Source organism: Glandiceps talaboti, chromosome 8 (assembly GCF_964340395.1).
Source record: "Glandiceps talaboti chromosome 8, keGlaTala1.1, whole genome shotgun sequence".
Lineage (NCBI taxonomy): Eukaryota > Metazoa > Hemichordata > Enteropneusta > Spengelidae > Glandiceps > Glandiceps talaboti.
In genome coordinates, this window is record NC_135556.1 from 26,681,181 (window position 1) to 26,708,880 (window position 27,700).

Genomic DNA, 27,700 nt, shown 5'->3' on the forward strand with positions numbered 1-27,700 from the left:
TACATATACTATATAGACCTATACGTGGTTTAAAGAGCTTGCAATCTGTTAGTCATTTTAGTTAGAGTAATGTGTTATGTTACTCATCATGAAATGGACAATATGTATGTTACATGTAAATGTGATCTATGGGAATATCTATCATCGGATTACAATACACACTTGAGATCTTAATTATTACTTAATTACTTGCCTACCAACCACTGTGCACTTCGGGCGACTCACGGTAATTAGGTCTGTGTGTTTGACCTGTAATGTGATCATTATGTCACTCTCGTATCACTTTCATATGCAAATTACGAATATTTTAAATGAAATTCTAAAAAATCGTATTTATCATTCAATTATCGCGATATTTGAAACTTCTTAACGTTTTCCGACTGTCTGTCATCTCAACATATTCCCGAGACGACGTTTGCAATACATTTGTGCACATCTATAGCTAGGTTTGTATATGGTAGAGGTCAGGGGTCACACGAATCGAAAATAAATATATGGATGAAGATCGAGCCAAATAACATGTGTGTTACTTATGTGTGTATCAGTTTTAAGTTCCGTCTGTGAAAATATGACCCGGTCGATATGACTTATAAATCAAACATCTGAGAGACTAAATGTTTTCTCAATGTGTGCTCTTATTAAACACATATGTTTCACATACTACACTACGAACTACTATAGCGATGATTCTGTATGAGTCATACGTGAAAAATACAAATGAATTTTCATCATCTCATCCGTTAACTAAATAAATCTCAGAAGTACAGTTTTACATTACTACAAACGCGATTTGTTTTTTGTTGATGTGTTTGCATTCTAGATGCAAAATCAAAAGTATTAACATTTCATCTTTGTTTTGAAAAAAATGCGTTTTAAGATCCATCTAGTCTGTATAGGTGTGAAATGGAACGTTCCAGGCACATTGCAAGTCACTGAAAGGAAATCCTCGACCTGCTATAATTGACGAACAAAGCGCATCTGCCGTCAATGAAAACGTGCGTAGTAATATGTAAGCCTCTTGGGCAGACGAGAAATGATGGATTTGAATTTGTAAAATTAGCAAGAAATCGACAGCGCATGTAAAACCCAGCTGTAGCCAACGACTAGCTTGGATGTCGTAGTGATGTCTTTATCATGTCGATTCCATACCGATCATACCTCTAATATTACTACAAACAATGCATCGACCCCCGACAACGATATCCAAGCCGAGCCTTCTCGAGTTCCGCGTAAGTATATCTACTAATAGCGTCGCGGCTATTTTTGTAATCACTCCATCCCTTGCCTCCAATTACTAGTTTTCGCTCCACAGCGTTGTAGTGTACTAGGCAGGCCTAGACAGGCTTACTGCGGGGAAGGCGCAAAGGCAGTGGTGGGGATTTTAGGAGTGAGTTTTCTCATCTTATATTTTTTGAATGACAGTTCACTAGACAGTATCTTGTATGTGAAACGCATTTTAATGAAATTACTAAATGCTGATACACATGGCAGCTGGGGGATGTGATATCCTATGTATTAACCCTCAAATCAAATAGACGCTGGGTTATGTAGAAAAGACAGCTCAAGTTTCAGACGTTGTTTTCGCCTTTATTGACACGTCCTCTCTCTTTTCTTTCAGGGCTTAGACTCCTTGATTTGCTTGCTGCAATCAGGTAAGACGGTCGTTATATCTTTGTTTATTGTCTATTGTCAAACCTAAACAGTAACTGAACTAACATAAACAAATGAGTGACAACAAAAGGACGTCCGGAGGATATGTTCCGCACTACGGACAACTTTTTGTTCTTCGCAAGAATGACATCTTTTGAGAGACAGGGAGCTTTGATCTCGTAAATTAGCTAGCCTACCTCTGAGGACAGGAGTAGCAGTCTGTAAATAATTAAAATGATGCAATCCCCAAGGGAGTAAAAGTACAGTATTGTACAGTCCAAACATTTTCATATTCCCTAGTCACTCAAAAAAGTGGGATCTAACTACACTAAAAGTAAATTCACTACCAAAGTGTTGTTATTAAACAGTGGTGCAAAGTCACAAACTTCAATAGTTTTATATTCGGTCATGTTGTTGCAATTTCACATACTAAATCATTGTCACGATTTTAGTGGCCAGCAACTGAGGGGTGGAAGACCAATTCTTCATCACTCATGCGAAATAAATAATGTATCAGAAAGGACATGGTCATAATGTGTATGTGCATCACCCAACCACGTAATTCAAGTTCGTGTATTTAGCCACCACAACGAATGATATGGTCAAACTGTAAAGACCCACACAAACTCAGCGTTGCATTTTTTCGACATTTCTTAACATGCCTTACATGCAAATAGTATAAAGTAACACAGTGTAGAGGTTTTTGACCGTATTCATCACTGTTAAAATCACTTCACCCCGAACGTGGGCCTCTTTCATCAACCTTCGAACCATGGAATCGTACCAAATCGCAGAAATACTCAAAGATTTTACATTTCTACTCTTCTATGGTCCAATTTAAATAAACAAATAGGCACACTTGTTCTCATATGGATATCTAGGAGAGTTGACACTGTAGACATAGCATTTCATACATTTGTACAAATTCACTTATTCCTCACATCACGTGCATACGTCTCCTCTTGCCTGCTCACGTGATCTCGATTCACCTTTATTCATCACTTTCATTCATGCAACAATAAAAACGAAGCAAGATGAATGTGACGAGTCTTTATGGTAAGCCTACAGATATGGAAATTGAAAGGTTCATAAATAACAAATTCATTTAATCGAAAATCCGGACTACTTCAATGACTCAACGATGAAAAATAGAGAAAGGTAGCCGAAATTTGGGATAAAAATACCAAACTACTTATTTTTATGTTCTGTAAATATATGATTCACATCTTTAATGTATGAGAGTAATCAGTTTCTTATTCGTAATATTTAATTGCATCATATCATGAACGGTCTAGTCACAGCTGCAACCAATTCCCCGCTCTGCGTTCACTTGGTTCGGGCAGATCTCATTTTCCGATTTTTCTCCTGATGATGATTCTGACAAGTGCGCAGACGACAACATAGACCAATCTGACGTATTGAAATGAAATTCTAGATGACCGTTTCGAATTGCAAGCCTACAAAATTTGATTTATCATATTTACATTCAATAAAACTGTAACGCCTTTGTATGCGTCGGTCGTTTAACTCCGTGATTCATATCTTCGAGTATAGGCTACTCATCAGTAATCGAAGACGACTTCAAGGTCACAGCTAAGTACACATGCAACGTCTTCATAGTGGCTTTTTACCCGTAAAACGTCTGAATTCAAGTTGATGTATCTAACATTTATCACCAAACTGTCGACATATATCCGAGTGTTAATGGGATCGGATCGTTCCCAGCCAATATCAATATCATATCACAGAAGTAATGATATCATATTTATAGCGATACCAATATGTTAATTTTTCCGGGGCTTGAGAACAAGTCAGCAACAAGATCTAGGGACACCATGGAAAAGCTTCTCGAATCGTTTTTGCCTTACACTGTTTATACGGGAAACCCAAGTATTACATTTATGGCTACCGTAGTATTTCACCATCCTTATTATCGTCTTCGTTTCGTTGAAAATTACCCACAATTCTCAATAATAAAGACGTTTGCGAGATGTAGGTCTGAGGTCCTTGACCGTTTTCTCTCGATTTAATATTATGATGTTATCGCCAATGAATGCTCGCCAAGTCTTTGTCATTTTACCCTATGGATGTTGGAGGAATGATGACTATGAAATACGAACGACCTAATAAACGAATAACCGGATTTATTGCACTGCTCCAAAATAACTCATAAAGCGTTTTAAACCACTTATACATTTGGTTACCATATAATTATGTTCTTAGCTCAGTGATTCAATTACCCATTATGGTGTGGGAAAGAAAGCTTGAGAAAGAGAGGGCGATAGTACGGGGTTATTGATCAATCAAGTGTTTCCTCGAGGCGTACATTTCATTGATTGACGCCAAACACCAAATGGTCTTTTGTAGGAACCTGCTTTCGTTGGTATTCTTTGCGTCAATAACACTATTTACTGAACTAAACTATAACAGTGTGTTGAGCCGTGTCACTTACATGGTACAGCCACAATGTTGGGAGTTACCGTCACTAAAATTTTGACGTGTTACCGCGTAACAGTTATGGCCCGAATAGAGTGATAGAAATTGTTAACAATGCATAAATTTTACTGGAAATCGTTAATAACGAGAGAATCACATTATTTTCATACTGTTGTTTATGCGTGGACGAGTCGTTATAATAGTCTTCAACAAAAGATGATAAGCTAGCAGCCGTGGGGGGCACACAGTTCGACTGTAGGTTACGTGTACCCTACACAGTCTTCTTACTGTCCAGCCTCCTGTTGTCTTCGGGTCGTAAGGTTGCAATTTACGGTTGGTCCGCCACGTACACCAGGATGGCCTCTCTTAGCCAAGATGCTTATAGGTGGGCGTGGTGGCGTCTCGCGCCACTACATTTCATTGACACCACAATGTATTTCATATTGATATACTCTATTGGAATATAAATATTGCCACAGTCAAGAAACACAAATAAACTTAGAGTAAATAGGACGTGGTTTTAATTGTCTTTGTATCTATCAAAATAATGCTGAGAGTTGTAGAAAAAACATCCTGTTTATGCATGTCACGTGAGAATTTGAAAAAAATATAATAGCAAATGAAAAATGATGTTGCAAATGATAGGATAGATAGACCAGGGACTTTATTAGTACTTGGAGGAGAGAGAGAGAGAGAGAGAGAGAGAGAGAGAGAGAGAGAGAGAGAGAGAGAGAGAGAGAGAGAGAGAGAGAGAGAGAGAGAGAGAGAGAGAGAGAGAGAGAGAGAGAGAGAGAGAGAGAGAGAGAGAGAGAGAGAGAGAGAGAGAGAGAGAGAGAGAGAGAAAGAAAGAGAAAGAAAGAGAGAGAGAGAGAGAACAGCTTCAAATATCTTACATGTGAAAGGAAGTGGGCATCAATGTTTGATGCACTAATAATTTCTAAGAATTCGAGGCATTCTAACTTGTCCCAACATTATCCATAGTATCAACGTAACACATTTGAACACTAATACGAGCTATTAAAGTTTAAGTCACCACATCAACTGTATATCACATAAGTGAATTGATTAGTCCTATTTCAATGTGTGTATACATTGTACATGCATATCAACCATGACTAGGAGACGAAAGTACGCCCTTCAGGTTACTGAGCACTGAAACTATACCATACCAAACTGCAAAAGTACATCGTCGCAAACCAAGGCCTGTTTTACGGCAACGTTCTTAACAAGCCTCCCACAGGAATGTAGTGGTAGAAATAATAACTCTGGTTTGCGAGAATGCAAAAGTAACACACCAATTGAAAAAATAAATGAACTTTGGTATGGCGGCCCTACTGTTTAATTTTGTTTACTAGTACATTACATTGGAGCGGAGAGCTACTTCTAAACAGTAATTGCAATGGCAATTACACGTTATTGGAAACCATCTTTTGGTTAAAGTTGTTCAAACATGAAAATTGCTAATAGTAACAGAGCCAGTCAGATGTAAACAACTCCAAATTTTTGTCCATGGAGAACACACAGGTCACATTGCGAAAGGCATCTCGGGAATTAGAAGAGTATTAAAATATACTTTGCATACGAAATTTATCCTTGCTTCTTAAACAAATAATCGAATGCTTAGCCAATTTATGTAGCGAACTGGATATATAATAAAAATCACGGTCAAATCTAGAAAAGATGTCGTAAAAATGGGCATTCTTCAACAGATTCACGGAACAATCGTCGTGGGGGGTCTCCAGGGAGAAAGCGTCATCAAAAGTACAGTATAAAGAACGAGCGAGGGGTCCTAGAAGTCGAGTGTAAAGAGGTAATCTTCGAGGACAAAATTTGAATTAATTTGTTCTTTGTCATTTTGTTTTGAAGACGTGAAGCTTCAGCTGACGAAGAAGATTTGACAGTTCAACTGGATGTATTTGATGAGTCGAAAGCTAACGACGAAGAACATTTGACGGGTCCCGAGGGAGTCGATTTGAGTAACCATTTGGATATCTTCCACGCCATTTTTAGACAGGTAGGTGGTTTGATCGACTCGCACTATTCTTTTTTTTGTATGCAACGAAGACAATGAACTTAAAATTGAACTTTCGTCTTGAACACAATCGAACAATAAGCTTACCCTTGCTAAAACAAACCATGTTTATCGAAAAAAATAGCTGAATAAACTTTTATTTTCGAAAATAAACACAAATTATATGCATTTATACAGGGGCTAGCAAGCATTCCAGGGTAACCGTTAGAATTACACATTGATGGAAAGTATTTCTCGATGACTGATGCACATTAGGGGTTTGTTGACACTACAATCTGACCCAGTGTAAGTGATGCTATTCTGTACATCCTTTGATATGTCACCTTGGATGTCTAATAAGTGGTAAAGATACCCCGCTGTCACTGACATGTCATGATGAGTAATCTAACACATCCTTGAACTACAAATGAATGTGTAGTAGAATCCGGCTTATTTTCCAAAAGTTCATCATCAAAATGACATCTATAAATACATCTCAGCGTCTGTCCTCAACATCTGGTCTCTCAATTTTCTAGGCACCGCAGAATTGATAAAATAATGATGCATGTATTAATAGTCACGTCTCAGATTTGATGAATGTTCGTACTGACGTTCGCATACAATTCGACTTGCTAAGTTGTAAACCGATTTTATCGGTGAGTTGCAACTTTTACGAATTTCATTCACGTTAATTAAATTTATTAGGAAGCATCGTTACTTATAATTGAATAGAAGAATGGGCTTAGTGTTTTTATTCAATCAATAGAGAGGAGTGAATTCAGTCGGAAGAAAAGTCTAGTCAAGAAAAACAACAGAAAAATCAGTGTTATTCAACCGTTAACCACCAAATCAAATCAAATCAAATCAAGCACTGTTCAAGGTTAAATCATCTTTCAAAAGGAACATTAGGTGGCACATCAAATCAGATTGATATAGAACTTGAATATGTAATTATCGTTTACTTATGAATTTGTTTGTTTCTTATAGGTGTACGATAGTCCACAGTCAATCGCATTCCTGACTATCCTACAACATTTGCTACGATTGGACTCTAAAGATCCTATTAGTGACGTCATCTGGGAGGTCACGGAAAAATTAGTTCATCGTGCAAGCTTGATTGATAAACGCGAACACGCACAAAGATTAATACAAACTGGTGAAAAGGAGTTAGAAAAGGCTGTGGAAAGTCTGAAAAAGAAACCCGGTAAGCAGGGTAATTGTGATTGTGACTGCCATAAAAATGTGGAAAGGACAGAAACTTTAACGGAAAATGCGACAAGAGTAAGGAAAACTTCGTGTGCAATACTCCCGGGAATGTGTGCGCATGACGGTACTTCGACGAACAGTTCACAAGCTGGTGCTACCAATACATATCAAGGAAATACACAAAACTCAAGAACTTCGGATTTAACTGCTTCCAGTTCAGGTGTTTCGGCCACAGGAAAGGGGCCAGCTCCGCCTCCTCCTCCCTTCATAGGAGCTACAGGACCTCCACCACCACCGCCACCACCGCCTCCAATAGGAACACCAAACTTTCCAAACGGAATACCGCCTCCCCCACCCATGTTAGGCGGACCGCCTCCCCCTCCTCCCCCTCCTGGGGGTGTTCCACCACCTCCACGTATTGGTACCCAAGGACAATCAAATGTACCATCCTCGCCTGTTATACCTAGGATTAGGCCAAAAAGTAAAATGCGGACACTAAACTGGAGTAAACTTCCAGTAAATTCAGTGGTTGGGAAAGACAATATATGGGCAAATGTCTCAAAGGTGAGTTTTTTAATCCGACAATTGTGTGTATTTGTATGTTCCTTCCTGAGAAGTCAGGAATATAACTATCTGTCACTCACACACTCAGGCTGGACATTAACTATCTGTCACTCACACACTGAACATACACAAAGCTGTTACTCGATCACCATGTCCTTCTTATCTCTCTCCAAAGTTTTTAAAAGATTAAAGAAGTTGGTTGTGGTAACCATAGACGTTCGAGAGAGAACTCTCTCAATGTCTATGTGGTAACTTAACTTTAAAATATCATCCTATTCGTGAAGTCTCTTTCTTGAAAATAGACTTTTATGTTGTTGTTGTTGATGTTGTTGTTGTTTTTGTTTTTGTTTTTGTTTTTGAAAGTGAGATTGAATAAACAATAGAACAACACGTTAACGTTGAACAATGTATTGAAATTTAACTGAAGAGAGAAATTCCATCACGTAAATTGAGTCTGTGAGAAAAAGAAAACAACTTTCTTCTTTCTTTCAAGGCAAGTAATGGTTTTTCAGTGGACTGGGGGCAAGTCGAAGAATTATTCTGTCAAAATTTACAGAAACCAGATGCGGTGAAGAAAAAAGACGGCGTAGCTTTAGGTACAGTAGAAACAGACTCTAAGAAGAAAAAAGAACCGACAGAGGTAAGTTCCATTACCATGACAACACATTATTTAAAGTGCTAAAAGTTCTTAGCAAGAATAAAAGCATTCTTGTTTATTTGTATAAATGTCAAGGTCAATATACATTCTATATGTTTCCATGAAAACGCATGTGATAAGAACCATACGTTCCTCTCTGAGTGTGAAGGCGTCGTCAAGACAGACATTAGATAAATCTTTCATCATTTCAGAAACTTTGAGCTGAAGTTTTTTACCCTTTTCATTGATTCATAGGGGATGTGGGGTCAAAGGTGAGGTAGGTTTCACGACCTTTCACAGTCAGTGAATAAAGTTTCACTAATACAGGATACTAAACCATTTAATCTCGAAGGCATTTATTTCCTGTGCCCCATGATCTAACAATCTTGAGTCTGTCTCTCAATACAAACTGTCGACGTCTGCCATTTCTGTGTCGTACATCCGGGTAACCAGTGGGAATTGGTAGTGATTTAAATCTTCGGTTTCGTTGTTCGTACCGTCTTCTACTTTTACCATCCCCATTTCTAGGTTCATAAATTCGTCTTTGACTCCGTCGGGGAACTATCAAATTCCACTCCATACCAAACCACACTCTTATGTCGAAACGTGTTGACAAAAACACAGACAAAAAATACAGCCGCTCACAATTACAGTTGTTTGTAAGATTGTGCCAATCGGATTAACCAATATTTTTACTACAGAATTAACATATATGTTACTGTAATCAGACATTTAAAGAAAAGAAACCAAACAGTTATTTTCTTGCAAAGATCAAATGTCTTTAAATCACTACTGAGATATTGACGATCAATGCAGTTACCGCCCTTTTCTGAGTCGCTTTACGCATAAACAATGTCCTGAATTCAGTTGTACGGTAAAACCGAACACACCTTGCATTGAGACGGGGCGTGCTCTATATAGGGGGAGGTGCCAAATATATATAGTCGACGCACTTTTCAAAACTTCAAAGTTACTATAAAACCACCGTACACTTCATGTCACTACACTGTCATAGTATAACAATGCAGATAACTTTGAGAAGAATAGACTTTCAATCTGACCCCATGACATTTGGTGTGCTTTATTTCAAACATCACAAAATGGCGACGCGTGTATATGCTGTGCGGTCTCTTTATTCATACACTGTACCGGTTTACGACAGTTATATATCCCAGTTTATACCCTTTTTAATTTGTCTTGACACTGCAAAACGATTTACATTGTACTTCAAATTATTGATATCGCAATAGCTATTAAACCGTTTTTGAGTTGTTGTTTTTCCAATAGAAGGTGCGTCTAAAATTCTCTCTAGTTCATTCATATTCAAGACACTCTCTTTGCGGTTTTTGTGTAGCACTAGAAAGAAGTATTGTTTGGCGGTAATCACCTGTGTTGAGGCACATGGCAACTCGGTCTGCACTTTCACAACCTGTCAAATGAGTTCAAGGCAAAATTGTCACTGAGAAATGTCAGCCATTCCCTGTACCATGTATTTTGGTCAACATTACGATTGCAGTACTTCACTGATCCGTCATATACATTGTAATTAATTATAAAATTATCATGAAAGTGTACTCAAATATTCAACTCTACAGATGACATTTTCGAAAATTCAGCTTTTTTATTAATTTTACATGTAATTGAATATCCTTGGGATTGTAGCTGACATTTTTCTTTCATCCCATGGTCTCATTTGCTACTACAGTTGTACTTCACATGACTACGTAACTGTGCTTCTAATACCCCAGGCGCCAATGGCGAATTACAACTACAGATAAAGGTAAAACAGCATACCGATGTTTGTTGTCATGGAAACTGAAATGTGATCGGTATACTAGCTTGGAGCAAATACTCCAGAGACGAAAATTGTAAACCCTAGACCTTGATAACGTATGTCTTGACATCAACCACTGAAAACCGTGTAAACGTGCTATTTGAGAGAAAAGTGTCAGGCTGTATTTTCATCACCTCAGAAATGCAACAAAACGAAACACATTTAGACAGTATCACTCAGTACAAAGACAGTGTGATTCATGCACACAATCGTTCAAACTCTGTGTAAACTATATGCGTCCAAAGAGTTTCCCACCAAATTAGTAGAAATTTAAATAAAAATGTTGTTTTCGTGAAATATTTGGCCCGTCGCAGTTGCATTTTAAACTTTGGATATGGAAATAATTCCTGTTTACCAGCATGAGCAAAAGTTTTTGTTCGAAGGTAACCACATTTAGATCCATTTACAAAAGTTTAAGTAAAATAGAGTTTCGGATTACGTCTGGTTGTATAAAGGGTTAAGACTGAGATCACAGACTTTGACATAGTAGTTCATATGCTATCGAAATTATTGATGTCAGAAATCCGGTTTTAAAATCTATTGCATGTGTATAACAAGGGTTACGTTACGCCATAATACTCACCAAACAAAGATGCTACTGTAAAAAGTACGAAAAATACACAAAGGTGGCGACCCTAATTATTGAGATATTTACAGTGCTCGCGGAAAACATACCTTCACGCATGGTAATGTAAAAAAGACATCTGTAGCCAAGAAAAATAGAATCAATTGAAGTCTACCGTTATCAGCTATTTGAACTAAGTCAAAATACCAAGATCAATTTTCATATATCAGTAATATTGGATTTCTTGAGTCACTCGCGCACTTGCATTTGCGTCAATAAATATCTCTGACCTCAGGAAACCCAAGTCCTGGGGCAATTAATGTCAAGTGATCCGGCTTATACTTTCCATGGCTTGTGAATTTTCCTTAAAATAACTTTGGCGAAGCCTATCCGGTTGCTTGTTCGGCCGATGATAGGACAGCCTCGTTGGGAAAAAACAACATTCCTACACAAGTCCACATATCACACATAAAATACGGCATGTCATCGACAAAGTGTACTAGTTATCTTGTGTACACTTGTGTTCACGCCTCGAGAAGTTTTCAAATCACCTGTCTCTGGTGTAAACTGATATCGCGTTCATTCTTCTAGATACGTAATTAAAACCCAAATTAAATTTTCACAGCGACACTGGTTAATTTATCATCATATTCCTGACGCTGTAAAAAAAATTGGAAAACGTTTATTTTATCGCATCATGTTTTATTTTGTAGGTAAATCTCCTGGACGGAAAAAGAAGTCTCAATATTAATATATTTCTCAGGCAGTTCAGGAGGTGAGACCCAATCTTCATGATTCAGACTTTGACTCACCCGCATTTCATAGTTATACTTTTAAAATAACCCCACTTGTAAATGAGAGTCATTGCATGACATAAATTCATCAGTTTATTTTTTACTGTGGTGAATATCTTTCATGCACAGTAGATTGTAATTTGTGTCGTTTTTGTTGACGATGTCGAGATAGAGATGAAATGTAACATCTAACCACGTCAAGTTGTGTGTCCGCGACATTTGCCGTGTTAAAAAACTGTTTGGCACCGAAATATTCAATAAGTATTCTTCAGATATGGTGGCGTGTATTACTTGCAAAAGACGCCTGACAATCTGTCCATAATCAATAACGCTATTTTATTTATATTTTCAGCACTAACAAAGAAATTATTGGCCTCATACAAGAAGGCAAAAGCGAAAGCGTTGGTGCTGAGAGGTTACGAGGTTTGCTGAAACTGCTGCCTGAGACAGATGAGGTATGTATATTTATTGAAATCACATACCTTGTCAGTATTATATTATTTTCTCAAATTTTAAAAAGGACGCCTACGGTATTTGTACGAATCGAGGGGCGTATTGCAACCAACACCCACTTGTATTGCAGTTATAACCTTTCCCAGTAAAATGTTACAATTCCCTGGACGAATTCTAACCCATCGACTTCCTTGCATAAGCTTAGAGGTTGACAGATATCCACTGTGCAGATTATCTGAACTTTTTTAAACCTCCGTCTTTTTCAACACAGAATTCACTTCTTCTTCTCCCCAATTCTATGTCTCAACAGTGCCCATCTACCGATACTTTGCTTAACAGCAAAGAGATACAGATAAAGTCACGTCATTCTGAATTTACCATCCTTGGTCCCGTCATGCCCTGTGTTAAAGAGACATGGTGATTAGTTGTACCAGAAGTATGGAATATTAACTTACTGTGCCTTGAGGCTGGAATATTTGTTTTCACAGTGTCTTGCGCTACTCACTTATCTGTTATTTCAAATGACTATTATTTCTTACAGATTGAAATGCTGAAATCGTTTGACGGAGACAAGTCGAAATTAGGAAATGCTGAGCAGTTCATTTTAATGTTGGTAGGGTTGAAAAGGTACGTGGCATGTCTGCAGAAAGCATTGAAAACATACATACATACATACATACATACATACATACATATATACATACATACATACATACATACATACACAGTCAGTCAGTCAGTCAGTCAGTCATTCAGTCAGTCAGTCAGTCAGTCAGTCAGTCAGTCAGACAGACAGACAGACAGACAGACAGCTTGATTTTAACACTGAAAACGATGTACGCGATGTTACAAGATATTCTAAGATCCACTGTTTCTATTGTTTGTATGTTTATGTATAATCGTTACTAGATAATTAATTTAATGGTAATAAAATATCTGATTTCAAGTACTATTGTTTCTTTTCTGTTTGATAGTTATAAATTACGTATAGAGGGCATGCTACTAAAGGAAGAATTCAATGCGTCGTTAGATTTTCTCGAACCAGCAATAGAATGTATAGAGAGGGCAGGTAAAGGTAAGTTAACACCATGTCAAGTTCAACGTACTAGATATAGCTATAACTGTGGGATGTAAAACAGATACAATTGCCACCAATGTTTTGTTCTGTGTGCTAAATTGCGAACACCTGATTTTACAGTGTATATCTGCACAGTGGTCGGACTCTGTGCACAGCCAGAAATGTAACACTTTGTTTTAACAGCCTACTAAGAAAATTACGTTCATAAATGACATTCAGATTTGCGCAAGAGAATAATGATGAAATGGACACTGAGTGAGAGTTCCTATATGTTTGTAATGTTTCTTGTCACCATGAAGTAATATCTGCTTACACAAGTGCTTCCGTTCAAAAAATTTATGGATTTGTTCATAAGTTTTGTTTCTGTCATTGAATTGCCTCCAAAAAATTGTCTTCAATATCTATCTTGAACATTAACATAATCTACTAACTTTTATCTAATTACTTACGCGTCCACGTGTGTCTTTGTGCTTGCGTGCGCGCGTGTGTGTGTGCGTGCGCAGGTTGTTTGCTAGTATACAACACTACACTATGTTGTACGTCATGTGCCATAACCCTGTTAACTTTTCTCGTTTCTTTCAGAACTGAAAAACAGCAAATCATTAGGTGACATACTTTATCTGGTGCTCTTTACTGGAAACTTTATTAACTCAGTAAGTTACATTTTACTATTGCCATGGTAACCAATGAATAAATGAACATGAAGTTTGAAGGCGTTAACCAAATGCTGTAGTGTTATGAGTGGGTATCATTATCATACGAGTAAGATCACCCATCAGGCTCACAACGACTTCTGTGTGTAAATTTCAGACATCTTACTGTGTAGGTTGAAGGTCACATCGATATCAGTTGCTTGGTGTCTTTTGGTTCATAGGAAGAATACAAGAATAATGTAGGAGTTGTCTTCTCTTAAACACCAAGTGTTACTTGATAATGTGTTTTTTGTAATTACAGAGTATAAATAGATCAATCGTCGTGCTCTTTAGTAAGTAGCATCCAAACTGGGTTTATCCTGCCTGTTGAGGGCTAGAGGGCGCACGCATAGTTGCAACCCTTCATGATTTGTAACCTATCGATCTATCGATCTCAGTTTTGACATCTTAATCAATTTGATTTGTTTATAGGGAGGTTATGCTGGAAATGCCATTGGTTTTAAACTAGCGTCGTTGCTGAAATTAATGGATACAAGAGCGAACAAACCGAGAATGAACTTTATTCATTATGTTGTCATGGTAAGCGATTTTACGGTATTGAAAATTGAACAAAAACAGCCTGTACGCGTTTACCAGCTTTTGATAACTTTATAAATGCAACAATTGTTGTAACCAGATTAACATTCAACGAACAATGTTACTGTAAACGTGAAACCTAGTTCCGCATCCTACTTTTTTAAATGGACCGTGTTTGGGGACCACAGTATTAGTTGAAACCCGTTGTTCAAGTTTAACCCCTACGGACAGTTGTAGAGGAATATGTGTACTGGAATGTACCAAGGTCAGACTGACTCAGTGCAGTATAAACTAACACTTAAGACCCACAAGCAAAACTTTTATATAGTAGTGAACCGTGTTTGGGTTACCTAGTATCGACCTGTAAAATGTTCCGACGTCTTTTCCCGCCAAAATTGGTAGAACGAAATTTTGGTTTGTTGGTAACTTTGTAGTAATTTGAAGCCTATTACTTACTTTGGTAATAGTGATACATCTTATTTACCAAAGTATATCTAAAATTAGAGCTAGAAGTTAGCAATTATTTTAACAAATCATTGAAATTCAAGCTCATATCTGGAATGTCGCACAGTTAGCCTTGTTTGGTGCTATATAAACTAACACTTAAGACTTACAAACAGTGCCACAACTTAAATGAACGTAATCGAACGAGGAATGCACTTACAGTGTACGCATTTTTTATTTCCCTTTCAACAGCAAGCAGAAAAGAAGGACAAAAATCTTCTGAATTTCACAACTGAATTGAAACACCTTGAAGAGGCTTCTAAGCTCTCTCTAGAACAAATTATTGGGGATTTTAAATCCTTGGAAAGTAAAGTAACCACTCTGATTGGTCAAGTCGAGGATGGTGAACAAATCGTGAAAGATCAACTACAAGAATTTTTGAAGGTTTGTGTTTTTAATTGAAGCCCTGTTTCCTGAGATATTACACCATATCTTATGTATCAGCTGTATCGGGATAATGTATTCCGACATGATTCAGTGACGTAATATTTGAACGCGAAAGACAATACGTCATCGGATTATTTGCATATTACTCATAAACAATGAGAATAGGGAACTTGCAAACCCGCCATTTTGAATGTTGCATCATGGGAAATGTGATAATAAATACTGATGAATTGGTATTGTAAACAATACTGTTACATTGTTTGCAACCACGAATGGTCAATCCATAGTTACCCTGACCATTGTGGGAGGGTTTTTTTATTGGTAGCTCCAGATTAGGTATTACGATAACCACAGATAATACCATAGTCCTTTGCGTCTGAGCATGCTCAGTCTGGATTGCAAGTTCCCAGTTTTATTATAGAAGGACTAAAACTCAAAGTTAACAAAATAGTTTATGCTATGAACGTTTCTCGCTAGACATCACATCCTCTAGACAATAAATCAGTTGATTTATATAAATGTTACTCAAAACTAGGATATCGAATAACAAAAGACATGATGTTATGACGAAACGGGACGTGAGCAAATTGAAAATTAAAACAATAAAAATATCGCTCAATGTAGAAAGTAAATGAAATATGAGGGAATGAATTGATTTCATAAAAAAATAATGACTCAATTTCAGAGAGGTATGGGAACTAGCACAGAGATAGTTGAAGTAAGAAATAAGTAGAATCACAGACAAAGTAAGTTTTTTACTTGTCTGTGTTAGAATCAATAAATTGTTAAACACAGTCTCAATATTAGTCGTATACACTAGGGAACCTTTATGTACTAAGCATCACCCATGGCTTAAGGTAACTGTGTAGCCTACAGTAAATAATAAACAGGGCAGATGTATACTATTCTGTAATTGATTCTTGCATTTGCTTATTTGTATGATCTCCCATTCAGAAGTATGTCCACACACAGCAACTCTTGGCACTGTATTCTATCATGAATACATACAGTCAATAATGGCGTATAACCGCAAACAATTCTTATAAACATTGCACATCTGTTCCTTCCAGAATGCCAATGAAGACTTGGAATATGTCAAGGAAGGTTTAGACGACCTCGAAAAGTGTAGACGTGAACTTGCCATCTATTTCTGTGATGATCCGACAACGTTTAAATTTGAAGAATGTCTGAGGATCTTCCAGACTTTTTGCTCCCGCTTCAAGAGAGCCATTGAGGTAAGAGACGTTCTCTTATGCAATTCTTCAACATCTGAAAGATAAATACCGTCTGCCCTTCCCATTGATGTGTATAAAAAGGCATTGTACCAAAATAGCTATAGGCGGTGACCGTTGTATTGCTGTGCAGTGTCTGATTGTTGCCCCAGAAAACATTGAAACCGTTGTGTGTATATAATCTACCTTTATGTGACAGATAATATGGGATGACACATTCTGTATTATGTGGAAATACTTCATTCACAGATCCATTGTACAGTAAAGTAATTAATTGAAGCGGCAGTCAATAAATCCTCGTGTTTTGGCGTACATCCCTTTACTAATGTGGTGCTGTGTATGGAATGGGGCCCTTTCCACCTCAATGTACCGTGTAAACTTTCGTGAACCCACAAACTTGTGAATCGCTTTCAAAAGCATTCGTCTTCATTTATAACTGCTAATACATATTTGAGTCTGTATACTTCATTCTTATTTTGTCATGTTGATTTATATCATTTGTATTTTCTCTACAGGAAAACGAGCAAAGACGAATTCAAGAACAAAAGGCCGAGGAGAGACGGAAACAACGAGAAGAACAAGAAGCTGCAAAACGTCGTCGAAAAGAACGCAGTGGCAGTCTACCTGGGGGCGCACTTCCGGGCACAGAAGGACCTCTCGTTGACAGATTACTTGGAAATATCCGTAGCGGATTCCCACAGAAGAAATTTAATGACATTATGTTACAATCACCCGATCAAAGTTTGTCACCAACGTCGCCAGCATATTCCGACCTTATGTCACCAAATTCACCAGCGGACGATACCACAGTTTTTGGGTTTAGCAGAGGTAATAGTATTCGACGATCAAGAAAATTCAACAAAAACTTGGAAAGTATAACAGAGAAAGGTGGACAAGAAGAAATGGATAACAGGCCTGACGAAAGACGATTTTCAGTTTATTCAACGAGTAGTTCAAGCAGTAAGGACGAATCGCCGCATGGCACTCTTACAGGTCGTAGACTTCGAAACTTCAACGATACCCAAGGAGAAGAAGAACTTTTTGACGTACTACATCAAATGCATACAACTGATCAATCCGACTTACGTCGTGAAGGAAGTTTGCGTCGATCGCGTCGCAAGGGTTCGCGAAAGGATGTCAGCGATGTTAGTAGGGAAAGAAATGACTCACCTGGAAGGACTCCTGAGAGCCGTGATTATATGAGAAATAAGGACAGTTCTCGAGTCAGAGAGAGACCAAGAAGTTACATAGATCCAACTGAAGTTGATGGTGCATTAAGACAATATGAAAAATCACAAGCTAAAAGTGAAAGTGTAGAAAAGCCTTACCAATCAAAAATTACAAGACCCAGAAGTTATATAGATAGCAGGGATGTTGATAGTGCATTAGAAAACATGGACTGGAAATCACTCCTTCCTAGGCGGCCCAGAAGCCACGAATTCAGAGGAGTTACAACTGACTCGTTGCTACAAGATGACAAGAAGGATGACATTGCTAAGTCACCGTTTAGAAGGGCCCGGAGTTTCCATGTGCGCAGTGAGTTAGAAAAAACAAGTAATGCTAACAAGGACAATTTGTCGGATAGTGTGTCTTGGAAGGAAAATATGCGAAGTCGACAGACAGGTTTTGTTGAAAGCAAAGATGTAAACAGAGTAATGGGTTCAGAGGAGAAGAATAACAGTGACAGTTCGGACACTGAACCAAAAGTTCATATACAAAGACGAGGGCGACGCAATGCCCTCCCGACAAACAGGGACTTTGCTACAGCAAGTATGGCAACAGGAGATCGTTGGCGTCGGAAGCTTAGTACTGAGACAGAACCTGAGGAGAACAAAATTGAAAACAAGAACGAAGAAGCGAAGTCTGAAGTAGCAATTACAAGTGGTGAGTTACCAGAAAAATCCAAGGCAGAGTCAGAGTCAGTCATTTCACCTGAGAAAGTTGAAGGCTTTGAAAAGAAAAGACTTGATCGTGATCAACGGCGTAGTCGTAGTGAAATAGATAAACAAGACATTGACACTGCTTTAAGTGAGCATACTACAAAGAAAACCCAAAGTACCGGAAAAACTTCACCAACTGAGATTAAACAAACACAAAATCCAGAGAAGGTCACATATAGACTGCGATATGCAACTGATTTGGATGAAGATGGTTTCAAAGTGAAATACAGTATCGATGATACCAAGAAAGATGTTACAGCCAAGTCTGATAAATCATTTACGGACAAACCTTCATATGTACGTCGATGGAGACAAAATGAAACTGATCAACTTTCGATCAAAACAAAGAACACACCAGGAAAGCTGGGAAGTGTAATCAACAGATTTGAACAGTCATCAAACAAGAATAACTCAAACAAATTGTCTAATCAAGACACTGAACACAAGATTAGTGTTAACAAACGATGGAAAAGTGACATGGACAAGACAGATATAGAGAAAGCACTCGTTGAAGACGAGGATAAAAAGAAACATGCAAATATTGGAAACGAGAGTCCAAAGGAAGCAGAATCCCCTAGAGCAGTCAGAAGGCGAAAACTGGGACTTGATCTGGAGAGCATTAATGTGGAATCCACCTTAGAGACTGTGCAACAGTCGATTCAAAAACAAAAAGAAATGAAATCACCTGTGGATGAAGAGGCCGTCACTCGAAGACGGAAAACTTCAGTTGTGTACAATGACCATCAAACCAACATCATCGATGAAAAACCTGTTTCCGCTAAAGAATTATTCAAAAATACGGATGATGAACCTCCCTACTTTGTGTTTCGTAGTAAGAAGACAAGAGATCGACAAATGTTAGAACATCTCCTTACAGGTGTCACTCAGATGATAGAGGATGGAGCAGAGAAGAAAGAAAGTTCATCAACCACCATAACGAAAACAACACCACCACCACCAACGACAACAAATACCGCTACTCCTGCTGTAAAAGAAAATGAAGAAGATGAAGAACGTCAGTGGGCTCATATTGTAAAGAAGCACCATGAAATAGATCAAGACCTAAAACAGATGAAAAAAGATATGAATAGGAGAGAGTCTGTGAGTGATGGACCTAACTATGATGGACAAGAAAAGGGAACTGCAAGTGTTGATAAGACAGAGGATAAAGTGAAAACAAAACAACAAATCCTTCCACCACTTGTCATCAGAGAACGAGACATAAACTCATCACAAAATGCTAGTAATGCTGCTCCTCGTGTGTCTACACAAAAATTTATCTTAAAGAAATCAGTGACACAAGGATATGTTGGCGAATCAAAAACAAAGAAGGAACCTGAGGATATTATTCCATCACCAAATCCTGACAAGGGAGAAATAAAAAAGGATATAAACGACAATGAAAACTCTGAAAATGATTCTAGAAGTTTGTCTCCTGAAGATAAAGATGAAATAGATGTAGACAGGAGGAGATCTGCAGATGTAGTAAGTATTGCTACGTCAGATCGAACAGATGAAGACTTCCGAAAAGATAGTCTTGATGGTACACCGTCTGAGAGTGGAGATGATGGTGATGTTGAATCAGGAAATGAAGATAAAGAACCAGGAGTTCGACCAGACAGTGTTACTTCACTTCCAGGTAACAGTTATCAATATGAAGCTGTCATCGCACACAATGCAAGTAAAGGTGACAACACACCAAAGAAAAGACTTGACTCAAAAAGTAGACTGAAAGAAAAGGCTGATAAGAAACCCCAGTCAGTAACTACTAGCAGATTGGCCTCTAAAGGGACAGAGAAATCAAATATTCAAAGAATGAGGGCACCAATAAAAACTAGTCCAGCAGCGAATTCTGGAGTCCGAAAATCAACACTTTCTTCTGATAGGAAATTTCGAGGTAGTGCTGTTCAGTCACTGTTAAGTAAAACTAGCAGTAGAAGCAAAGATTCACTCGAATCAACAACATCGGATACTGATTCAAGGAAAGGAGGCCGATCTCGTAGTGGATCTCCTGCAAGTACTTGTTCTACTGCTAGCCGTCGATCTACTAGTTCTGTAGATGCAAGAAAAAGACCAGTCCCTAAGCAACACTGTAAGCCAGATTTACACAATAAAATCCCAAACAAATCTCGATCGGGATCAGCTACATCTACTACTAGTACTGAGGCTGAGTTATCAAAATCTGCAAAAATCCAACAAAAGAAAGCAGGAGCATCTGGTATTCGACAACCGAAGCGTCATTCTAAAACAGACCAAGCTGTTGAAGCTGCAAGACAAAGAAGACTCTCAACCAGCACATCGGTTTGTGACAGAGCGCATAGTGGGGATTCAGATTCTGGAAGTCAAAAATCAACCCCAACACCTCCACCAAGGTTTTCATCATTCAGACGTACTCAAAGGAGCCCTAGTCCAGTAGGGAGTCACTGTGGAGATAAAAGTGTAAAGAAGGGCAAGGTTGTTCAGACACCATCTACAGGAGTGAAGAGATCTGACAGCAGACTGGGAAGTAGAAATTCTGGAAAGCCACCTACAACACCATCGACCAGACAGACAACACCAAACAAAGCTAATGATCGCCAAACAGACACACCAACCAACAAAACACAATCGACAAAACGTCAAGCTCCTGGTATTCCAAAACCAACAATATCATCAATGAATAAAGTGGCTGCTGCCTCCACACCAATACCAAAACCCGTGAGCGGAACAGTGTCCTCAACAAGTGTCAAAAAATCACATCCTCCAAGGAGAATAGCCACTGTAACAACATCTCCACCTCCTGACAAAGACAAAATTCCACAGTCTCCAAGAACAGCAAGAACAGCAATCAAAATGGGTACAGCCAGTTTAGGATTAAGTAGCTATCAATCACCTACTCGAAGAGGTCAGAGTGTTCAGCCTATTCGACCAACAACTTTGAATACCACACCAAGATCTTCACAAGACAGTCATCGTGATTTGGCAAGGAAAAAAGAAGAGATTAGGAATTCATTTAGGAAAAAGAATAATGCTGACACTGATACTTCTAAAATAACATCGCCTATACAATCATCACAGTCACAGTACTTGAGTCCATCTGAAGTATCACACCCAGTGTGGTCACCAATGCCTGGTCCATCTACACCACTTGGGTCACCAATTCAACAAAAGACACCATCACCAATTCCATTGGGGTCCCCTGTGATGCACCAGTCTCCAACACCAGTTATACCAGGTTCAACTCTGACAACACTTTCTCAATCACCAACACAGGCAGCCAGAATGTCTCCAGGACAGGCCCCAAGCCCAGGACCTCCACCTAGTCCCCAAGCTAAATCAGCATCAGGGAGCCAACAGAGCATAGCGAGTACTGCCAGTACTAGCATTCCATGTGCTGGCTCAACACAAAGTCTTGATTCACAGTTGTCAGGGGCAAGTGCTCAGACTGATTCTTTACTCACTAGTATCGCTATGACAGCATCTTCTGTAGCAGATTCTTTGTCTCCATTAATACACAGTACCTCTGACCCGGATGTTGGACAGAAATTAGAGATTCAGAAAGATCTCTCACCTATTGAATCTATAGAAGCTGCTAAAAGTGTCATGGTAAACCTGCAAACAACACACACTAAGTCATCTGAAAGTAGCAGCCCAGCCAAAGCACCGAAAGCAAGCAGGGTTAGTCGACTTATTGGAATGCTTACCAGGAAATCGGACAAGAAGCAAGAACAGCAGCAGCAGGCACAGCCATCAAAACTACACAGAAGTTTGTCTGTTGGGTCACGACCAACCAGTGCGGTACCAATGATGCCTGGTGGTGGGAAAGTTGCTGCTATTGTCAATAACATCGACAACACATCAACAAATCAAAAAGAGAGAACAAACACTTTACAAAACACTGCCATTATTGAAGATTGTCAGTACGTTGCTTCCGTAGCAGATATGTCAACCCCTACTATCCCAGAAACTCCATCAATTGCCGAAACTCCCCGGGAAACTTATGATAATGTGCCTGAGCCAGAAACACAAACCCTGGCTATACCGGAGGTGTCATCTTTGATTGTAACTAGTCCAGATACAACACCAAGCCCTGTTTCAACCACCGAAACCTCTTTATCACCTTCTCCAACACCATCAAAATCGTCAAAGATACCAGGTCCAAAAACTTCAAAAACAACAATTGTCCTGAGTAGGAATGTATCTCCACCTACTTCATCAGCCACAAGATTTGGAACATCTAAAACAAGAGCAACGTTCACTGCCAGAGATCGCTCACAAGCAGTTTCATCAACGTTGAACCAGCAAACAAGCAATTTTTCAAGGTCTGCCTCTGTCAATGCTAAAACAGGACAGAAATTGAAAAGAAGTACTTTGACCACGACCATCAAGAAGACCAAAGTGTGAAAAGACAATTTTAGTCAGTTAAAACTGACTGGCTAAGTTTCAGAGATGGTGAGATACTATGATGGGTGAAAGCCGAGGCATTCGTTCAGTGTTCACTTTCACAGTTGTGTCAATGTAATGCGAGGACTGGATCTGACAAATACCATGACAGTAGAAACCAAGACAAATTCTTACCCGGATGATATCAGGGTGAATTAGGTCAATTCTGTATTGCCAATCGAGTCAGCGATTCTAAGTCACAGTCACTATCATCACCAATAGTAGATATGAGACATCTAAGACATTGGAGAAGATGAGTTCAAATATCACGACTGCTTGAAAATAAGTAGACTTCGACATACAAGTGTCCTTTCCATAGGAAACACAAACAATGAAGATCGTAGGTAGCAGAGTTAACTGATATGTTTCCATGGCAACAGAGGCAGTTATTTTGATGATATGATGGTGTGGCCACTTTTACACAAAGAAAAAGTGCAATCGCTCACCTCTACCTACAATATTCAGACCAGCTGCATTTTATCCATGCCATTGATGCCTTCTTTAAATTTGAGGCAATAATATCACGTGCTTCCAAATGTATTACATTCCATCAAGACGTACAAAACTGTCATATGCAAATTAAGTGATATTACCATAACAAAAGAATAATCACAGATGTTCCTCCCAATCGGGAACACAGTTGGGGTTTTTATTGGTATATACACTGTATTTTTTCTTGTCCAAAGAATAGACTTTACACTTCCCCAGTGATATAACGAGAACGGGGCTTGATTATTGTTTACACAAACATTTATTTACATGTAGCCTTTTCAAAGTTACGCTTGCAATATTGCTGAAATGGGACACTTCGAATTTGAACTTTCTAAAAACGAAGGACTAGACATGGTGATATAATTTCACCAATTTATTTTGTACATTTATTTCTACAAATAATCGACAACCCTGCATGGGAGCTTAAATGAATAATTGGATGCCATTGTGCCTTAGATTTTTTTAACCTTTGTAGTTACTCCTGTAAATAAAGTAGATCAAATATTGTGTATACTAGTTGGTATGATTACAATACTCACCGTTGGAGGCGTACTCCATCTCAGCATTAAAATTAAGGAATGTTTTATTCTTTATCAATTTATTATTTTGCATATATTAAGAAGTATGTATGCTTCTTTTTCCTTCAATTATGCTGAGTCATGCTAATCCCGTGAGAAAAAACACAATTTCCTGTAAAATGTCTAATACTCCCTATGAAATAATGTAGTCATACCTACAACGGCGGAAGGTTTCCACTTTCTCGAGGAATATATAATGAGGAGAAATATGTAGAGTACTAGTGATATGCAATGCATACATATTTAGTATTTTGTGCATTTTTATCGTCAATTTATCGATTATTACCGCGTTACCTCATCGAAGAGAAGGTATTATTTATTTTCAATGTTACTGCTGTCAGCCATATATAAATATGGTGAATGTTTTCTTACGAGGAACACGTACGGTGAAATTTTTCCTCACTTTTGATCTGCATGATGAACGTTTCCATTACAATATGGACACTTTCGGTGAACGTTTACCGCCAGGTATGACGTCACATGGCGCCATTAGTGTTTGGATAGTGATCAATGTCGATGCCTTTATCATATTATTTATGTTAAACACAGGAACATTTTGTTAATAAGACATTTTCTTAATAAAAGTATAATAAAACAAAACATTCATTACTGAAAAGATAGTCTCAGCTTTCTTGTGATTTTTTATGGACAGTGTCAAATACAAATACATAAGACACTAGTCTGGTAAGATGAATTGCCACCTTTTGTAACACGGTCGTAATAGTAATAAATCACATTTGACTTTACCTTTTAATTGATTCAAAAAAATTGTCACGATTCATCAGTTTGAATATCTGGAAGTGGAGGGAGAATACCTACAATTTTCACATACGTGCAAATCTTCAGGTCAATTTTGGGTCCTTATACTATTCGAATGCCTTATATAAAAAGTGTGACGTTTGCTGTTTCCCATTCTTCTTTTCGGTTATTTTTGTCTTAAAGTGTGATTGTAAACTAAAGGAAACAGCAGAAATAGTGTCACCAGCCTTATGATATAAAATATGACAACCTGTTGTATGCCGATATATAGCTTGTACATCAAATCATTACAACAAAGATTTTATAAAATGAGATCCCTTATTCTCACACCCCAATACGAGTCACTGTGGAGATAAAAGTGTAAAGAAGGGCAAGGTTACTTTTACTCTGGAAATATAAATTGTAGAAAAACAATAACTATCATTTACCCTTGAATGTATCGAAAGACCATTTAGGCAAAAAATAACCATGGCCGTAGACAAAATCGATCCTGTGTCATGAATATTGTTTCATGATAATAAAATGGATGCTGCCAAGCAATATATAAAAATCATTCTGAGCACTATTTTTTTTATGCCCGAAGTCTCAACACCATTGATGAGGTATTGATTGTTGACGATGCTTTGAATTAGCATAAACTTTCCGAGTGCTTCATGTTGGCCTATTGCTTGCATTTATGCCATAGTTTTGAAGGCCTTTATTGTAAATTTGAGTATAACAAGCTATTGAACAATTGCAATAGTTACGAAACATGTCAGTTAGATTTGCTCATCTGTTCAGATCAGGAAACTCAAACACCATCGTCTGCATGTGTCATGAAAATGAAACGAGTTGTATGAGCGACCTCTATAGTCTAAGTATGCAAACCGCTTGTTTTCGTAAGTGGCCCGGGTAGTGATTGAGGGAGATAGTGTCATAGAGGTTGGAAAATAGAAACGATACAGAACAAGTATTCAAACGAGTAGCTAAGAATGAGCAGTGTAGTAAAAATACATATACACACCATTACATAGTAACAATGTGAATCTTCACCCTCTTCAAAAGTACGATGATATATTTGGCCATGTAATACTGCGATGACACCACTTTGAGTTTCGACACATATATATAGTTCTAACTCTTGAATACTCCGGCCAATCAGCTTTCGCATTCCAGACCCTCTCAGCCATACATACACAAACATGTACACCTTTGTGTGGTTAATTAGGCGGAGACATAGACAGACAGCTAGTCAGAAAGGTAGGTAGAATGTATCACTGACAGCATGGGAAAGATGGGTTGATGGATATGGATGGATGGATGGATGGATGGATGGAAGGAGGGGTGGAAGGGTGGGCTGGCTGGCGGACAGACAGACAAACAGACAGACAGACAGACAGACAGACAGACATCCTCGTTAAGCTGAATACATAAATCAACAATGATATTTAAACTATTGACACTCGGAGCTTCAGTTTTGCGGTCAGTAAATATCAACTGTTTGTAGTGTTTCAACAGTTTACATGTACAAATTGTCGATAGAATAACCTACACAGATTAACTTGCATACATTATGATGATTATTATGAAACGAACCAGTTTCTGATTTAAATAAAGGTATACAACGAGACGAAAATAAACATGTCTGTGAATTTATTGAATATGGCAGTGATAGTTGTCAAATCGTATATATTGACCAAGACGCCATGTATTTGCACACACAATTCCGAATTTAATGATTCCTTGATTTTTTTCATAAATGTATTTATAATTTAACATGTTTAAAACTGAACAGAAAACTATTCAGGCTGGCATTGTTATGAAACTAATGAATATTGTATTAGGCGGAAGTAGGACTTCAAGTGCAGAAAAGATTCCAGATGGATATCTTAGTTAATGTTGTAACTAGTGTAACTACACGATTGTGAAATGTATCACGTGGATGCCAACCAACTCAATAATATTCTAAGTGTTGAAGTGTTCCCAGTCAATCTTTAAGTGGAAGTTAACACAACGCTATAAGGACTCCTGTCATATCATTATTTGCTTGGCTATTTTAAGGTTTAAAGTAAAGTCTAGGTTTTTAATTCACTGGTATATATTTGCTGTCAATTTAAAATTGAGCCTATGAATATATATATGTAAACAAATCACGATATAATTTAATTTTTAGGATTACTTCCATAATTTCACACCATTAAAAAAAAGTTTAGATATATCAAAAATTTACAGGAAAACAAAAAGGACCAACTCGTCGAGAGAGTCTGAAACGACGATATTTTAGAAATATCAATGTGCACCTTTCGATATATCATTTTGTCTTGTTGATCTTGGCAGGGACAAAAAATATAAATTTGTGAGCTGGAGTAGGCGGTAAACTGTTTTCTTATTCAACTAAAAATTCAATTAGTAACAGGTGTTGTGTCATCACTGTCACTATTGTAAAATTACAAAACACTCTATGGTAGATGGCTAGCATGAATTATTGTACATCAGTATACATTTTTAAATTCCTAAAAATCATTGTTCGAGAATTAAGTAACTTCACCTTTCCATACACCGGGAAAATATTTGAAATGATAGTACCGTACGCCATGCAATGTCAAACCATCTAAAGGCACAATGATAGGGTATTGACTGTCAGCTCATTTGTACAATGAAACAAAAATCATCCTTTAAAAAGAAAAACATTTACTTAAGCTACCATCAAGCCATACTTCCCCTTTCTTCATATCATACAAAACACATCCATCCATAAGTATGTATATATATATATATATATATATATATATATATATATATATATATATATATATATATATATATATATATATATATATATATATATATATATATATGAATAATGAGTGCAGTCCTGATAAATAAATTCAATCCTGACGTTTCTTTCACAAAGGATACAAGGCAAGATATAAATAGGTTATATGTATAT

At 37.8% G+C, this 27,700-nt stretch overlaps 1 protein-coding gene across 1 annotated transcript in view; it reads left to right on the top strand.

Annotated features, from left to right (window-relative positions):
* Positions 1-25,194, top strand: part of LOC144439438 (uncharacterized) — a 43,873-nt gene extending 18,679 nt beyond the window's left edge. The window contains exons 5-17 of the mRNA XM_078128726.1: positions 1,619-1,652; positions 5,953-6,100; positions 7,085-7,867; positions 8,361-8,507; positions 11,617-11,678; positions 12,050-12,152; positions 12,692-12,777; positions 13,125-13,225; positions 13,811-13,881; positions 14,353-14,460; positions 15,154-15,345; positions 16,419-16,583; positions 17,096-25,194. Coding sequence (XP_077984852.1) covers positions 1,619-1,652; positions 5,953-6,100; positions 7,085-7,867; positions 8,361-8,507; positions 11,617-11,678; positions 12,050-12,152; positions 12,692-12,777; positions 13,125-13,225; positions 13,811-13,881; positions 14,353-14,460; positions 15,154-15,345; positions 16,419-16,583; positions 17,096-22,903 — 7,808 coding nt within the window. The 3' untranslated portion in view covers positions 22,904-25,194. The remainder of the gene's footprint in view (positions 1-1,618; positions 1,653-5,952; positions 6,101-7,084; positions 7,868-8,360; positions 8,508-11,616; positions 11,679-12,049; positions 12,153-12,691; positions 12,778-13,124; positions 13,226-13,810; positions 13,882-14,352; positions 14,461-15,153; positions 15,346-16,418; positions 16,584-17,095) is intronic.
* The last annotated feature ends 2,506 nt before the right edge of the window (positions 25,195-27,700 follow it).